Genomic DNA, 18,994 nt, shown 5'->3' on the forward strand with positions numbered 1-18,994 from the left:
GACATTACTCCACCTTGAGGGGCTCTCGGTTTAAAAAAAGTCTCTCAGCACTTTGAGAGAGTCCGTATGAATCAATATCAGTGCTATTATCATCATGGTCACACTCAAGACAGAACATTTTATTATCTGTAGATGGGTTTTTTTTATTTTTGGCTGGACAATCGACTGGATAATCATTTCTAATATTGGTATTTACTGTAAGCATGAAGTATTACAACACTGGTCAGCTAAATTCCCAATGGTGTAACATGTTTCATGTTGTAGGCTCTCATGTCAAATTGTTAAGTTGTTGCAAACATTGGTACTCCTGAAATATTTAAACTTAACATATCTAAAAAGCTATTGTCCAAACTTTTCTTTATTATTTATTAATATTCTTTATTCAGGCAGAAGTGACCCGTCTGGTCAAAGCATCAAATACTGATTTTATTCAGTTGTGTTCTCGCTTTATTACGGCATTATTTATTATTTTTTCATTTTTCAGTAAATCATTGTTTAAATCCTGATGTTTTATTAAAGATACATATGGTAGATGTTGCAGGAATACATCTGATTTATATATAATGCATCCAATATTAATAACGTGACATTTTAAATCAAATCTAAATCCCCTTTAACAAAACAAAAATTTATTTTCTTGCCATTTTATCATGTCGTAACGCATAAAAGCTCTATAGTAAGAGTAACATTTTCTTTAAGGCGCCTCCTACCTGAGTGCAGTTTTCTATCTCATCACCTTTTTATGAGTCCAGAGCTTTTAGGTCGGACTTCAAAGCCCTCTCGTTTCATACACAGTCCAGATATTTTCGCCGATTGGACCATATCTGGAGGTGTTTTAATGTGTGGTGTGTAGACGTGGTGGTATAGCATGAAGTCAGAGCTTGAAAAATGCTTTAAATCATTTCAGTACATTAATACCTCCTGTGTAGCAATTTCCATGGCATTCATCCATCCGTATTCCTGAAAAGACCTGGCCTCCCAGGTCAAGCTTTAGCAATGATATAATCTGAACCACTTGCGTTGCAGACACGTCTCGTGAGTGATCACCCTCATTGCAGCCGAGTGTGCTGTTCTCATTAGAGCATTTAGAAAACTGCAGTTGTACAAGCTTTTACCCTGGCGGTGTTGTTTCCCTGAAGCATGCGGCTGTATGTGATACTTTGCCTTGACATAACTCCTGGACCCAGAAGAAGAAAGAAAAAGAAAGGCTTAAAATTGTGTTAGTTTAATTTCAGTTTCGTACACTTTCCCCTGGCCCTTTACTTTATTGACTCCATATGTTTTTTCACGCACTGCGGACTATGTTGATATATCATTCATGTACCGCCTGCTCGAGATGATCACAAACCAGAGGTTGGCATGAGAGTTCCTGGTCAGCTGGACCACAGACATGTATGGATTTATTTGTCTAACTTGGAATTCATAAGCTGCTCTCTGGCTCGGTGTTTCTATTGGACGGTGGGAGTGCTGTCCTTTCCCAGTTCCTGCTGAAATTGTTAGGAGCTTATGGGAGGCTATTGAGAGCTGTGAGGTTAAAGTGGTCCACTTCTTCTCTCGTCAAAGGCCGAGACTGCCAAGGCTCGTAACGTGCCAGCTGGCACAGGGTGGTATGGATGTGTGTCATTAAACCCTCGCAGTGTTGTCTGAGGAGGCTGGGGGTGAAGGTGGTTAGCCAATTATTCCGTAAAAATAGGGCAGTTCTGCTTGCTGGCTTTTTATGATGCTGATGTGCCCAAGATTACACCCCCCACAGCTCGGTGTTGTTGATTTGATGATTGTTAAGCTAATAAAATGTCAGATGGGGCATTTCACCTTTACTTGTTCCATTTTTTTGTTTTGTTTTTTCACTCTCCTTTTATGGCGTGCAGTCTACGAGCGGCAGTCGAAACTCAAGTTTCCAGTGTTTCCTCTATGGAGTACAACTCAAAGTATCCGTGTGCTCTAATAAGATTAATTACACATTAGATCAGAAATTAGTTTTTACTCGAACTAATCGACATAACCACCTCACAAGTGGAGTGAAATGTTCATATTCTGTTCCAGTTCCCAAACTCTCCTGATCATTGGCAATTGGAGCCATCTGTAATTGATATTAATGACAGGTTACATTCCAGAGGCGCCTGTGTCATACCTAGTGTCTTTACAATCAGATTAAAGTGTGATCCTCTGACAGAGGGCTGCAGAGCCTGAAGATATCCATGTCACGGGAGCTTAAGGGCCATAATCACTTCCACACTATGTTATGAAGCTCGGCTATAGCAGATTGCGACTCGTAAATCCCCCGTCCCTTCACTGATACGGCCTGACTTCAGGTTATAAACTGAGCGCGGAGCCCAGACGTGTCTGCACAGTTTTAGGTAGTCGACTTGTCGTTGAGGTTCGTAGCTGTGATTGATTGAATCATATACACACAATTTCCTGCATTTGTAGCCCCCCCCCCCGAGGTGGAGCGTGGGTGACATTGTTAGGATCAGATGGCCTGACATGTGCTCATACACTTGTACAGCCCTCGGAATATTTTGGTGGATTACATAGCTTGAAGCGGAGGAGCATGCACTCATGTTCTGGAGAGTTTTTGTGTTGAGTGTGGCATTTTCCTTTCTCTGATGTGTGACATTGATTGGCAGATTATAGGTGAAGTTATAACTCCTCGAGGATATGTGTTTCCTGGCTTTTCTTTAAAAGATAATGTAAAGTGCTGTTATTAGCTTTGTAAGTGATTCAGCATGCAAAGTGTTTGAACTGCCCTGTTGCATCTAATTTATACAAGAAAGCCAACTGCTTTCAGCTGAAAATGCCCGTCTTTAGTTTTTATTGAGTGTTTTTGATGTGTCTGACAACCATTTAGAAGTCAAGCATATTAAAATTCAACTGTTCTCAGTCTGCGGGCCTCAACTATTCAGAGTTTTCTCATCATATCCTTTCATCTCTCCGAGGACAGCTCTGCTTTCATTATTTTCATTTTTTTCTGACCCACTTGGACATTGTTTCGTGGATGCTCACAGCACACGAGATTTTAATTTGAAGGGGAAAAAAGTCCATTTGAAGAGAACCAGAGGAATTGTCAAAGGCGGTACAAGCCCGGCTGCAAGAGTGGAAATAAAAGTTGTTCCCACTGCATTTGCAGTCAAAGGGTATTACTAAGAGAACGGAGCGGTTTGGTGACTGGATGGCGTTTATACATGCATGTCTGTGTGTGCATGTGTGGCTGCTTCACTACTGTCCCGGTATAATATAGATGAACCTTGTTGATTTATTGAGCCCCACATGTTTTAATCAGAGATTTGGAAGTCCCTTCTTTAGACACTCTTGACCCGGGGTGTCCACAAAGTGCTGCATCAGCAGATCTTTGCGGGGCCTTCTTGTCTGGCATTAATTGGTCTTTGAGGGGAAGTGCTGGCTTTACTGTATTCCAACTATGTGTGTTCGGTTTCTGTGGGTATCCTTTTTTTTTTGGTCTTGTTTTATAAACAAGGCCAGTAATGCTCCCCTAGATAAAGCCAGAGAACAGTGGAGCTGGCGGACGTCCACCAGTCCAGTTGCTGCTGCTGCTGTTTTCTGGATGAGGATTAGGACACAGCTTTATGAGGTTGCTGTACAACTGAGCAGCAACGGGGGAATAGAGACAAATACATAAAAATAATGTGAAATGGCAACATATGCTTGTTATTTTTATGCGTTGTTCTGCTGTGTAACACTTGAGGTGAAGATAGTTATGAAATTTTACTGAGTTAATGTTAATTTATCTTGGACATTAAAAAAAAGAAAAGAAAATGACATAATAAGTTGGATTAGCTCAAGAAAAGTGTATGAATCAGACATAATGTGACAGACCAAATATTCAGTAGGTATTATATGCCAGCATTTTATCAATGTGTAATTTGTCCGACATTCTTTAAAGTCACGATAATTTCACAACTTTTGGCTCCAGCGTCTGATTTTCATGTTTAATTGGCGAAGGGGAGGGTCTTAAAAACCTCCTTCGTATTGCTTGCACTTTTGTTTAATTTGATAATGAGCATGTTGGCCTGGGTTGCCTCGGGTTGTAGTTAAGCACAGGGATCCTGTTGCAGCGAGGCGGAGAGAAAGCAGACATTCGTGACAAAATGGCTCTAGTTACCGGTTTGCCTCAACGGCATTGCAGCGGATTAAATTCCGGCGTGCCGCCTCATCACACCAGTAAATGTCCGTGCTGACAGACATTGCTCCCGTGTCGCCTCTTCTTGTTGTTTGATATCATATTTGATAACCAGTGAGCATGAACAGACTTCCCCCTGCCGTCATTCTGCTCGTGTGCATATCACTCCGACTAGTCGGAATAGGAAAGACGTTAACGTCTGTGTGCCGGCGATGCACTTGTGCAGTATTGATGCTTCTTGCCCTACGCAGTGTTGTAGACGCAGAACTTCTCCTGCCCGATGGTCACTAACAGCGACAGTCTGCTGCTGGCGCTGAACAGTCCCACAAGCCTTTGTGCACGGCAGCATAAAAGCCCATTTGTCAGTGCGTAGGTTTACTAAGGTGCCTGGGTGGTGTTGTGCAACTCTACCTGCTGTTCTCTTGTCTACGTTTGTGTCTGCTGCCTTTGTTTGGACGGCTCGGTCGCTAGTAAGGAAGTCAATGGCACAATCTGTGATCCCAAACAGAACTATGACCTGCAGGCGGACATGACTGGGATTCAGTACAGTTTCACTTGTTTGGTTTGATTGCAACAAAGTCATCTCACAGATCTTTACATTAAAAATGAATGAGACCAATAGTGAGGCCACGGGGGCAATCGAGTGATTCATGCAGGGTGACGTTGATATCATGCTGTCTCTGATCATCTCACACACTCCAAGTCTTCATGACTACATTTAAATGAGTTTCTTTAATAAATGAGAGCGTCACAGGATAGTTATTATTGTATGGAGCCCCTACAGACATTTTCAAAAAGGAAAAGTATGCAATATATAGACAGACTATACACATTTAGTTCCATCTGCACGATAATGGAGATGGTAGTAATGAGGAAATTGATTCACATGCTTTTATAATCATCTGTTCTATGTGGTTGTAATAATGAAAATGCTCAACTTTTGAATTTTGTTAAGTTTATTGTCGCACCGTCCATCCCATCCATATCCATCCCATCCCAACAGAAAGGCTTAAATTTCCATATTTTGCTACTTTGGTCTTCATATGACAGAAGTAATACTGCAAAAATTCTTCAACAAGTGTGTCTGTCATGTTTCTTTTCAGAAATCTCAACACACTTTGTGCAAGACGCAGCTGTCGTTTGTTTTTTAGGCTCTGCTCTGTGAACATTAAGACAATTTTCTTTCAAATATTTTGGCTTAGAACAACCAGAAAACCTCATATTTGATTTCGAGAGGTTTTTGGTTTTTTTTTGCGATGTCTAAGAAGAAGGACTTTCTAAGCAGGCAAAGCATCCTTTGTCAGCCTACGAGCTGCACTGCTCTCACACTCGCTTTCCCCACTGAATAGAATCAGGCTGCATTGTTGTCTCTTTGTTTTGTGTTGACATTCAGACATTGTGAACGGCTGACAGGGTCCTGGCATATCTCCATTAACGCAGAGGGCTCCGCTGACCTCCGAGTCACTCCCATCCTTCAGTTTCACAGATGAAGATCTTTTCCCTGTTGTGTTCAAACTACCAAACAATAAAGGTTTTGGATAAAGCCGGACTGTATAACACACTGGTCCTTTATGTTTAGTTTTTTTTTTAAATTTTGTGCATGATATGTATACAAGCATCATTATTTTTCCAAAGTTGCGCTTTAACATAGACATCAAACTAGAAATTGTGATTCTGATCCGCACTGCTCATGACATTGCTTTCTTTCTCTTTCCTCTTAACAGGAGAGGGAAGAAACACAGCATTATTCTTCGGACTCAGCTATCTGTCAGGGTTCATGCCTGCATCGGTGAGTAATGAAACTTTCTGTCACCTCTTACTTTATGATGATTAATCTGTCTTCCTCCATCTATATTACAATTGGAACAAGCGTTAATTCGCTCTGTCATCACTGGATTAATTGTTATGAATTTTTTTCTGTGCTTGTCGAACGAAAAAAAGAAAAAGAAGAAAAAGAAAAGAGCCAAGAATCTTAATTTGACTGACAGTCAACAACATTTAAGTGGCTGGCTCAGAGCAGAGACCAAAAAGCATTTGGTGTTTTTTAGAGTTTCTGTGTTCTGTCACTTTGTTTAATTGGGCCTCCCAGTGTATAACGAGCACAACGAGCCGAGTGAAAACATATGCAAACATACACGGGCGGTGTGCTGACACACACACACACACACACACACACACACACACACACGCACACACACACACACACACACACACGTCAGTGGTTGACTTTTGATTAGACTGAGGACGCCTGAATTTTCACCGACAGAAATGTACACAGTCTGACTTTGATTCAGGTGCTTTGATTCTTAAAGGAATATTGCTGGATTCAGTTACAAAGGTAAATATGCAGATTAAACATATTTTGAATTCCTTATTTGTAAGAATTACATAAACTGTTTTTGTTAGCGTCTCCATAGAACAACAAGACAAGGAATATCACTCAGTTTGGCTCTCGCAAATATTTAGTGATGTTCTGAAATATATAAAAAAAACATCTGAAAACACTCCAGAGGACATGACAAAAGGTTTGCCTAGAGAGACATAGGGCAGGTATTTTAACACTTAATCTGTTAACTATCTTCAGCACTTGTTGACTCACCTGATCGTGTGTCTAGTGTACAGTAAGACCATCAGAACGTAGATTACATTGGGTGCAAAAACTTGAACTTTTTTGTGTTTTTTCTGATATATGTACTACTTCTGTAAGTACTGATTGTGTGCGTGTTTAAACAATCTTTATTTCAGTCATAAGTACTCTGTGTGCTTTGAATTTCATTGTATCTTCCTCTTCAGTGACAATTAAAGTAATGTTATTCCTGATTATAACATTATATTGGATAGTCCTCTCCAATTATATTTACTGTAGTCTCAGATTAAGACATGTAGGTTTGGAAACTCCAGCAGGTCTCCTACAGTGTGACGACAGCTATTTCAACAATTGATGAAACACGAGTGAAAGGCAGGTTTTAACTGAACGTGATGAAGCAAGTTTGCACACGTTGGCTACAGTGAGGATTTTCTGTTTTGGATGTTAATATTGTGAAACCGATACAGTAAACATCTCACAGATCAGACACGGTAAAATAAAATCTCAGTGTTCTCTCATTATATAACAGTGGAAAGGACCGTTTCATGTTGAGACAGTACTGGTGAATATTTTGTCTGAAGGCTACTGTGAACTGGCTTTACCCCGTTTGTTCCTCCTGCTGCTGCTCAGCTGAGCTTAGCGGAGCCTGGGGAGTGACAGACAGGCTCGCCGCTCCTCTCTAAGTGGATGATGACCCTCCTTCTCCCTAAGTTGACGGCCACCTGTTGCCCTTCTTCTTGTCTCTCTCGGCGACTGCCTGTGTGGCTCGCTGATTTATTTCCTCGGGCTGTGGTGGTCACCGTTACTGTAACTTGTCCAGACATTTGAGCCTAATTTTATCTGACGAGCGAGCTTACATCGCCGCCCCACGAGTGCAGAATTACTGGACGATTTTCCGACTTGCACATAGGGGGTAATTCGTTAGTCGTTGAGAGACAAACGGTTGGGTGTCCTTCAGGATTTGCGCTTGTTTTTCTAAAAAAGGGACTGAGCCTCGTCAATTCCAGTGAATCGGTTCCTCTTCTAGTCTGTAATGAGAGATGTCACATAAAGGAAAGGAAAAAAAACCAAAAAACTCCACTCTGTTTCAATAAATTGCCTTTTGGTGAAGAGCCAGTACAAAATGTGCGGAGCCGTCACGGTGACTTATATGCTGTGAATTTGTAAAACTCTGGAAATCCTCTTATTTCACATGTAACCTCACTCAAGATTGTGTGCCAGATTAGCACACCATGTTGTTTATCCCAGACACCCCCCCCACCCTTCCGCCATGAGAATGAGTGATGAGTTGGTCGCCGCTGTGGGAAACATAATGTGATTTTTGCACCATTTTTAAGGGAACCTCAATATGTGCGTATGGACTTTTAATTAAGAAGTTCATCTAACTGTTTATGTTATCTCCCACTTTGGTTTACACATCACAGCACCAGTTTTCTCTTTGTCTCACTGTGTTTGTCCGTGCAACTGCATGCATGTAATCCAGGCCTCTAATCAGAGTAATTCGTCTCTGAAGAGATAAGGCAGAAATCTATGCAACAGAGACTATACGTTTCAGGTTCTGAGAGAGTTGTACAATAGATTCCACAGTGTTTGTATTTGGAAGATAAATCCCAAGAGTGCTTTCTTCTTTATAGTGACTCTAATAAAAGCCCTGCTGCTCTCAGTTAGTGGAGCAGGTTGTCTTCTAATGCAAATACTCAAGCATCTGTTGACAAAACACTAAACCTTGAGTTTCTCTCTATAGAATGATAGCGCGGAAGATGTGAAGGTATTAGTGGTGAAAAGGTTATTGAACACCTGTAACAGTGGAAGTTGTAGTTAGTGTACAGTGATTCATGTGTGTATTACTATGTTTCAGGTCAAATATTCAGAGTTGTGTACTTATTTTTAAGTTTAAGGAAAAGCAAGTTTGAACAGGTGGATTTTCAGTAGTGTGTTAAAGTTCAGTAATGAGTCTGTGTTCCTGATGGGTTGTGGCAGTGAGTTCCAGAGGGTGGGGTGGCGGCAGCGAGGGCCAGGTCCCCCAAGGTGCGGTGCTTAGTGTGGGTGTGAGGAGGTTTGTGTCAGCAGAGCGGAGACGGCAGGCGGGACGGTGTTGTTGCTGGGGGTCGGTGAGATACGGAGGGGCAAGGTTATGGAGGGAGTTGTAGGTGAGGAGGAGGAGCTTGTATGCGATATTGCACAGGGAGCCAGTGGAGCTGATTGAGGATGGGGGTGATGTGTTCTCTGGACCGGGTGTGAGTGAGGAGGCCGGCAGCGGAGTTCTGGATATATTGTAGTTTTTGTAAATGAGTGGTGGGGAAGTCCATAAAGAAAGCTATTGCTATAATCGAGTCTGGAGGTGATGAAGGCATGGATATGTATTTCAGCTGTGGTCTGGGAGAGGGAGGGACAGAGAAGAGTGATATTCCCGAGGTGGAAGAAGGATGTCTCTTTGTCAGTGTGTTAAGTGATGGAATGATGAATTTGTAACACACACACGCTTTCCAACATTTAATGTTTTCCACATCATAATATATTATTTTAGATCCTTAGACAGTGTGACTCTTCTTGCAGGGTCAGCGCAACTATTACCTTTCTACTTTTGCACTAAAGCGTATTTCATTTTTCAATTTAGCTTCATCACACTTACAATAAATTCTATTTAAATGTTTGTTTTATTAGAATATTAAATAGTGGTACCCCAGATTGTACCTGTTCCTCTGAAGGTCTCTGGTACTTGCCGGTTTAAGGCTGGCATAGTAAATACACGGTTGTCAATATGAGGGAAATCCAAAGCTGAGATTTACAAGATGCGTGCGATGGTCCTTGAGTGAGAGCAAACAATTCACTTCTTAAATGAACATGTTTCTGTAAATAGATTTCTAGAAGTGATGATAGTTTTTTAGTTGTTTTTTTTTTTATACATATTTGTATGACCAACAAACCCGTTTGGGAACAAACTCTTCCTGCGTGTTAGCATTGGCCGCAGCCCGTTTAAATTGCCGGCTTCTTATTGTTGTCGGTGAACTAGATGTGGTATCGGGGGCCTGATTAAAGCGCTGTTGTGCTTATTTTAGCATTGTCTGCAAGTACTGTAGTTTTGTGAAGTTGTTTTTTATTTTTTTTTGAAGCTTGTGACGGTATGAAGAAAGTACAGACAGACCAAAGGCCACGGACCATTGCAACCCGGACACGAACCCGAAAACAGGATACGTGTGCTTTGTGATCATGAGCAGCTCCTCCAAACGAGAGAATGGAACCACAAATTACTTTTAATTTAAGCTCATACTGTATATATGGGTTGTCAAGCTAAACTGACATCCAAGTGGCAAATCTTTCAACTACAAGAACATTTCTCATTCATCCCTCAAAAATTCTATATTAACAGTAACGCTCATTCACTAAATAATGAAACTTATACAAATTATTCTCGAAATTGACATTCCCGCATTTGAAGGCTGAACTTTGCTGGTATTCTCCCTGTAAGAGCAGATTCATGTGTCAACGCAGTGATCCCATCCGAGGAGTGACAGCTGTAATCAGAGGTGACACATTCTTAGTGGATTAACCGCCTTGTCTTTTACAACCTCCGATAATCCGGCATGATTCATCGAGACCGCAGTTGACTTGTGTCTCTCTTTCATGCTATAATTTGACCAAATTGGTAGTTTTGATGTTCGGGTTGACGAGCAGTGAGTTTCTACAAAACAAGCCGTACCCGGAAGACGAATTGCTGGCAGCTGAAAGCAAAGCGCCGTGGTTCCCGGTGTTTGTTTTTCTAATTAGTGTATTATCGCGTGTAGGTGTGTGGGATGTCAACACTTTGCCTTGAGATGATAAGATCACTTGCGGGTTATCGCGGTACTCCAAACCACAGTCTTTTTCTCTGCACGATTTTTTTCACTCATAGAAAAAAATAAAATAAAATAAAATCCCACTAAAAAGCATGAAATAGCTACCACTCATAAGACAAGTCATTTTAAATACACCTCTTGTTGTGGTTTTTTTTGTGTAAGGCTGATTACATCTCCATTGTGGCTTGCACTTTTGGATGAATCCCCAAGAAGGTATGAAGATCCTCAGAATAACATCGCACTCTGGACTCACAACAAAGCAGTGAAATCAAATATGCCAACTAGAAGGGGAATAATTAAAAACAGACATATCACTTGGCCCTCGGGGGGGGGGGGGGACGACCCCAGAGGAAGATTAAATGTCCTGGACTCTCATCACTTTGACTTGATTAAAAGAGAACTCCAAAAATGGGATCATGGAGTTAGAGACATCCCCGGGAGTCCAACGTAAGCAACACTCCGCCAAGGCAGAGAAATCCGAGGCAGCAAACAAGAGAATCGAGTGAACTGGGCGTTTGTTTAAAAAGTACAGCTGATAGTAAAACTAGATCATTGGAAGGGTTGATGGTATCACTCGGCTCACACTTGCTCTGCTTTATTTATATATCTTTTATTTCTGGGATTTGAGCCCAACAGCCACATGGAACACAGGTGAAAGTCATTGGCGTGTGACGTTGGTTATCTTATTTATTTAGCTATTTGCTGGTTTGTATGCAGGTTTACTTGACATACAAAGTCATCATCTTAGTGCATTAATTCATATAAGCACACTCACACTCATCCGAAGGCATGCACATAGTAAGAAGCCATCTGTTTCCAGTTGTAAGGCCCCTCAGTGCTTCTCCTCATCCATCCAGAAGAGAGGAGAGCTGTCTAACGTTTTCCTCCACCAGGGGAGTATTTTTTTCCTTGCTGTGTTTACAGGACTGAGTCAGACAGACGAGCCTGCTGCTTGACCAGCAGAGAAAACTCAGATGAAACGAGACGCCTCTCCATTGAGAACTATTGCAATCGATTATCTCCACTCTTTCATTCTCCTCGTTTTACTTGTGAAATCCAGCCAAACTTTTGTCAGAAGATCAGATACCTTGTAGAGGTCTTAATTTGCCTACTTCATATAGTTTTAAAGGAAGCACTGCTTGTCATGTGATTTGAATAGGATGCCACTCTGGGCTTCGCCGCTGCTGTGGGAACCGCTGCAGGCCTGGTTGAAGTGGACAGGTGTGTGTAACCTCCCGAACCACCAACTTTAAACAGCTGAGGGTTGTGAAGGAAAGACAGCTTTGGAAAAAGTCTGAGCTTCGTGGGAGAACATTTATTTGTTGTCCTCACAGAATTGTTTATTTACGTTCTACTGGGGTCTGTGGCGAGTTCGAGCTGAGGTTTGAGGAGTCTCTGCAGGATGTGTGTTTTCTGTGCTCAGTGGATGGACGTGGAGGAAGAAGTCATTTGGCAACGATTCATCTATTGACCATTTATCATTTTCTGTCCACCTTTGTCCAGCTTATTATTTTGCCTGGCTGAAGCTGATCAGGAAACACATTGGGTACACAAACAATTGTCAGGCCATCTGAGGGCAAACTAAGAGAGACGCACAATTACACACACTCTCAGTCACACCTACGGTCAATTTAAAGATAACAACTCAGTTATGTTCCCTCCCACAGAACGAAAACATGTAATAAATCGTCTTTTGTCTTTGGCTGCTCCTTTCCTCAGTAAACGATCAGTCTCTATCTCACTGTATATTCTGCCTTCTTCAGTGTTGCGCCATTTTCTCTTCCTCTATATTTTTTAAATATTTCTCTCAGGTGGAGCAGCTGATTTGTAGTGTGTGAATGCCATACGACTAAATGACTACCTGTTAAGAGTTTATTCTGCTTTTGGATAAATTCAGCTGGAATCAACCCCAGAAACACTGATCGAAGATGGACGGATGAAATATTTTTGCAAATATTATTAGTTTAATTCTTGAATTCAGTCATTTAAGTAACTAATCACTTACTTTTTGCTTCACATCTGTGGCTTTGTTCTTTCAATCCAGAACTTTTTGTGCCTGTGTGAATAAGTTTTTTTTTTTGTTTTTTTTTCAGATTGGTATTAATTTATCATCCATGTCATATTGGAGATCTGAGTTTGGGATTACAGTTATACTATATGACCTGGAGGAATCTGAGTGCTTGTATTGACTGGGGATGAAAAAATAAAAAAAACAACCTCTGACCTTTAACTCAGCACCTTGTTGGCCTTCTGCCAAATCCCAGTGTGCCATGCAATACATCTCACATCCTCCCTCACATGTCATGCTGGCTCCTTTTCTTTCCCCCGGCTTTGATGTCAGTTCCTTTGTGAGGAAACGTCTCTTTCACTCTCAGCATCTATCCGGAGAATATGAGAAATTCTTCGCAGAACCAAAACACTTCACTTTCTCTCTGTTCGTCGTTACAGTATCTGTCACTCAAAAGATGCTGGATGAAACAGGCCTGTTATTTCTTCTCCCGCTCAGGATCATATGATGTTGCCACAGCTGGTCAGCCCTGAATCATTTACTATTATGGTTTTTTACTTTGAAGGAGGTTTTATTGGATTTCGGTCATATCTGTGTGCTGAGATTGATCTAGTCTTCAAACTGACAGAAGCAAGGGAATAAAGTTAGATGTGACTTGTTTAGGCCTGAGTTTAAAGGTAAGTGAGGGGTGAGTGTTTTAACCGTTTTTTTTTTCGTGTTCTGTTGCCTTTGACTCGATTTAAGATATTTGGTGTCAACATCGCTCCTAGAGAGTTTATATCTAGAAAACAAAAAGGGTAACTAGAAAAATAGCACCTCTTTGCCCTGCATTTATTTCTCTCAATTCACAGTGCTTCACAAGAAAATAAAGGAAATACATTAAAACAAGGTCGATTAAGAGTATTAATCTGAAGAAATTGAGATTAGTACACTGGTACCGTCAACACTCATATCGAAAGTTACTTAAAAGGTAAAATAGAGCTGAAGTGTTCCCTCAATGTACATTTTTTTTTAAATTCTGCAGCCATAAAATCCCCCCCCCCAAAATCCAGTCTGTATAGTTATAAAAGGGTTACATGCTGAATTTGAAATTTGACCAAGGACACTGTCAGAAATGTATAAAAAATGTCCACAAAAACATGAAAAGTTTGCTAGTTTAGAAGTAGTCTCTAAGCTTTTCTCTAAGATTTCTTTTTTTTCCAGTTTTATCCCGTAAACAGTAGCTTTTTTTTTTTTTCCCCCTTTCACAGTGTGAAGCAGATTAAATCTCTACACGACTTCTCTCCGGGTCTGCACACACCTGCAGCTTCCAGTGTTTCACCCAGCCTTGTGGTGACTGGCTCCGTGCCAACAGAAACTAAAGCCATATTCATTATGAGCTATTTGGAGAAGGCGGCGACTATGTGGCGTTTTCTGGTGACGCGTTAATGATTTGAAAGCTGTCCACTCTTGCCCGGGCTGACTGTAACCACCCGGAGTGGAGGCATGCAACCCAGCTGTGGGATGATTATGGATGGTGTCGACTATATTGTGATCCACGATAAATGTTTGCCGTCTTGTCAGGTATCTGTTTCTCTTTATCATCTCCCAGTTTGTTTGAGGCCAAGTTGTTATTTTTAGAGCTGATGTGAGCCGGAGTGCGGGCCAGCCCAGGGATAAAGAATATTTGCACTTCAGAGCCTTTAATCAAACATAATATTCTTTTGCTGTGAACCCCACAACAAGTCGATTTCTCTTGAGTTTGTCCTGAACACAGTGAGGGGAGGATTTAGAAGGGCACTCGAGTTCTGCAACAATATTCACAACTCAATTTGATGGAAACAAACAAAGTAGAAGAGTGAATATTTTACAGAGATGACATTACCGGGATTTTTTTTTTATTTTTTTTTTCCGCCAAATTAAAGAAGCTAAAATGGCAAAGGCCATTTCAGGAACTGAAAGACTCTTCTCACCTCCATTTCAGAAGTTGTTGGCTGATTGGAGAGCACGGTTGAAATGAAGAGCTCAAGCACCAGGAGAGACTCCTCTTGAAGCCCACCCATGGCTTTCGAGGGGATCTACTCAAAGTGGCCTTAACAGGAGAGAACTGGACCAGCTTTGTTTCATTCTTCCAGGCAAAAGAAAAGAACCATAGATAGAGGAAAAAAAAGAGAGAAAGGCATTGATGCATTGTGTGAATTTGAGCCAGAAGCCTCTTTAATCGGTTCGGGCATGTTGGGATGGCTCCATCTGAACTGCAGGTGACAAGAGGACTCAAAGCGTCTGAGGCATGTGATATACGTTGAGGTTTTAATCATGAAAAACAACACAACTGACAAAGCTCTCAAACTGCGTTCTGAATAAATTGCAAGAAATCGGTGCTAATTTCATTTGAGCAAACAGGCTGAGCCCATCTGCCTCTGTGGTGAGAGCAAAAAGAAACACTGCCTGCTTTTGCTTAGTCTGGCTCATAAAGAGGAGTGAAAATCCTGATTGGTGTAAACCATAAGGGATGTTTCCTGTAGCTGCGAGGAAAGCGAGCCATGTTTACATCATTGTTGTGGTTAACGCTGTGTAAAGCCGGGTCTCATCTTTCAGTGGATATGTCAGACTTTGTTGTGATCCATTCAGATCTATTCATACGTCCTGTATGGCGGTTTTCTCGGTGGTCACTTAAGGATCATTGAACACACAAAGCACTAAAATGTTTTGCTTAGACTTCTTGTTTAGAAGATAAAAGCCGGACTGTAAGCCTTTAATCTCTGTGTTTGGAAATTCAAAAAATGTCTTGAATCTCTCCCAGTGTCCCAACCTCAGAATTTAATGACATCAGTGGCTGTTCTTTCTACTTGTCCCATTATGAGTGCCTTTTGTAGCGGCCTGGTTCCGTACAAAGCTACGGTAGGCCGTGTCGAGTTTCAATCAGGATTGGCTGTTACCAGATACATTGCATTATTCCTCATCTGTATTTCTCAGATGAAATGATTAGTAAGTTTCACAGGTATCAAATGGAATATCACCAAAGACTGCAGCATCAATCAACAACTTTGTGAAACGGTGTCAACAAACGTGACGGGAAAATTTTTAACATGACAGCGGTCAGCTTTTTTCCTGTGACATGTTCAGATCAAGCGTCACGGCAGACATGTTGTTGAAGGCTGTGTGGAGTTTGCATGTTCTCCCTGAACATCCGTGGGTTTTCCTCTGGGTTTTAAAACTGTCCCATAGTGTGCGACTGTCTGCCTGCGATGGATTGATGATCTGTTCAAACTATACCCAGCCTGTGCCCAGCTGGGATTGGATATGAAGCTATTCAACCTTGAAAAGACCTCTGTCAATCACCGTGTAAACAGTGCAGATAATCTGTTTAGAAACGGAACACTGTTCAGAAATTGAAGCGGGGTGACGATGAGCAACGGGTGATTAAGGTCAGTGCACAAAGTAAGTGAAACTCAAACAAACATCCAAGAAGCTGAATGGAAGAAAAATCAATAAAGACTGAAGTGAGAAAAAAGAAGCTGAATGGCCTTTCACCATTGTGTGAAAACACAAAGAAGAGGTATAACATTAAGAGTTCCTGTTGACAACTAATAACCATGATATTGGATCTATAACACTTTGTGTCGACCCGTGACGTGATGATGTTTGTCCAAATATTTCACTGTTTTTCAATTAACTTAAAGCAGCCAATACAAAAAACTGCAGTCCTGTTTAGTTGACAGCGATTCTTGGAGCCACTGCAAACACAACTTTTTGACAATGACCAACATGGCCACCACGTGCCTTGGCATGCTAACGACATCATTTGCTGTGTTTCTGCCGTTTCCATGTAAACTGACACGTTTTCTGAAATGAAAATGCAAAAACAATGCATTTCACTTGAAACATTGTTGTGTAAACGGGACCTGGGAATGCAGCTTCTTGCACATGGCGTGTTCATTATAATATATGTACATACTATATACTGTATATAGGCTTTATGTCTCAAGAAGCATATTCAAGAGCTTTCAGCTACAGACCACTGCTGACCTACTGTGGCAAATATGACAAATGGTTCTCACCATGATTTCCCTCATGAAGAGTTTAAGTTGAATACTATGCACTAAAAATTTCATCATCAGACCACACATTAACTCTCTCACAACTTTCCGCTCCTGCAGCCGAGAAAAGGTCTACAGCGGGAGACTCTGCTGGACTAAAGTCACGAAAGACTGTTTTCCACTCTGAAAGCAACTGATCTCCAGGTTGACTGAAAACTGTATGACAAATGGTTAAATTCGTTACAGTCTTTGAGTAACGCGTTGCAAGACGTTCACTTTTATTGCAACCAAAAACCAGCCAAGTCAATTTCTCTGACAATAACAACAAAATGCAGCTGCATCTAAAATGGTACCTCAACTTGGATGTTTATTTCAATTGTTTATTTATTCCTTGCGCACACACACACGCACACACACAAAAATCTGTGCATGTGAAGTCATATTTCTGCGATCACATCATAAAGCAGTGGTTGTTCAACTGGCTGGGGTCTTGGCCTGCCTTGGGGCTGCGCTCTAAATGGACCAGCTCTGATGTTGTGAAAAAGAATTTATTTGGATCCGTGAAGGTAAACCAAGAGTCAAATGCTTTCTAGAGTCTGAAACAGACCTTAGAATCGGACCTTTGCTGCTTTTGTAGAACGATGGCCTTGTGCTTCTACTAGTGTTTTCATTGAAGAAAGGTTTGGATCCACTGAGAACTGTATGTGTTCTGTCTAATATTGAATTTAATCAGTCATATGAAGCTTTGTTGTACCTTTAGTCAAAATCCGACATGTGAAATTCTACAGTCAAACCTGCTCATGTCATTATGATCAGACCAGCTCGATGATTTACTAAGAAATCTGTCAAGGTGCTTTGCAGGTTTTCACTTCCAATATCACGTTTACTACATGTGGTCAGGTTTAAACATGCATTTTGAGACAAAGCATAAACACATACTGTTTCTGCATACATCTGCAACAATTATGTGTTTTATTAACCAGCAACTTCCTCTATTGTTTACTCCCTCTTTGAAGCAGAATATCAGTGGGATTTAGCATATTCTCAGGCTTAAAATTGCCAAATGATGGAATTGGCTTTTCAAAATATATTTATTAAAAGAAAATGTTTGCTTTGGCCTTACAAAATAATAGTTTGGGGATTTCATACATTAAATAATCAACTGAGGACTTTTGCAATCCTTTTTTATGTCATCCTTGCTTGAATAGACATATCCCGGGATTTATTTCTATATTACAAGTGTGGATTTATTTTATTTTTTTTAGGATCACACCTGTCTTCACACCCCACCTGTAGGTCTGTACATCATTTTGCCTCCAGATTTTCCAGCTGAGCTCCTCTCAGGTGGTTGACTGCCTTGGGGCACAACGAGACGACCTAAAATGACACTGACGAAAAACCCCTTTTCCTCTTCTCCTGCCATGTGTTGTTATCTGAGACCTTTGTGTCTCAGGATTCAGAAGAAGTGTTTAACCTTCACCTGCCAAACCAGCCATGTGTTTCTGCTGAGGCTTGCCATGAGATATTGGAACAAATACAGCAGGTATCATCTTCAAACTTGGTAATAATGAGAATGAAACCGATGTAGGAGTTGGGGCTTGTGGACAAATTTCCACCCCGACATCAATAGACAGTTTATAGAAAGGGGTGTAATTTAAACACAGAGTTTGATAAATAAATGCAGATAAATTACTGCTCTAGTGTCATTTGGTATAATAGAAAAAGGCTTGGTGACATTTCCATGATGAAAGACTGAAATCGTTGCGGCTCTGCTCAGTTACATTTTTCAAAAGGCAGACATGCCACATTGTAGCGATTTCCTTGACAGGCTCGGCGTAGATCACCGGGATCAACTGGGGTTAACTCTGGCTAACCCTCTGGGCCACCTGGAGACCCCCTCCCTGATCCCACAGCCCACCAGGATTATCCCACACCCTCCTACACATGAGCGGCGCACATATAAAGGGTCATGGAGGTCGTTCTTCCTCTTTCTCTTGCACTTTTTTCTTTCTGTGCCCTTGCCTCTATCTTTGATGCCTGTGTTTCTGGACGCTGATGATGTAAATGCTATAGGATGAAAGGGCCGGCTTGGCGCGGGCCCGGGTGACCTCTGTAGCTTCGGCTATGGGAGCTGGCAGTACTCCCTCTTGTTTGGGTTGACACTTGAGGGGAAGCCGTCGCCCCTGAGGTCAGCCGGCGGGGGTCGGCTGACTGACTGGAGGACCACCTCCTGTCACCAATAAGTGATTTATGGAGAAGAGACACAATCCCAGCTCCTGTAAGCTCCGTTTGAATACTGGAGCCATAATATCAGCGCAGGCCGACTTCGCAACGTAATGTTTAGTAGTTCATAGCCGGAAAGAAAATATTTTAAAAGAGGCTGTAGACATACTGTAGATACCTGCT

General features: G+C 41.4%; 1 protein-coding gene across 1 annotated transcript in view; it reads left to right on the plus strand.

Moving 5' to 3' along the window:
- fhod3b (formin homology 2 domain containing 3b) overlaps positions 1–18,994 on the plus strand; it is a 91,655-nt gene that overhangs the window by 7,741 nt on the left and 64,920 nt on the right. Inside the window, exon 3 of the mRNA XM_080471271.1 lies at positions 5,863–5,927. Coding sequence (XP_080327397.1) covers positions 5,863–5,927 — 65 coding nt within the window. The remainder of the gene's footprint in view (positions 1–5,862; positions 5,928–18,994) is intronic.

Source organism: Lipophrys pholis (assembly GCF_963383615.2).
Source record: "Lipophrys pholis genome assembly, chromosome: 9".
NCBI classification, from domain to species: domain Eukaryota; kingdom Metazoa; phylum Chordata; class Actinopteri; order Blenniiformes; family Blenniidae; genus Lipophrys; species Lipophrys pholis.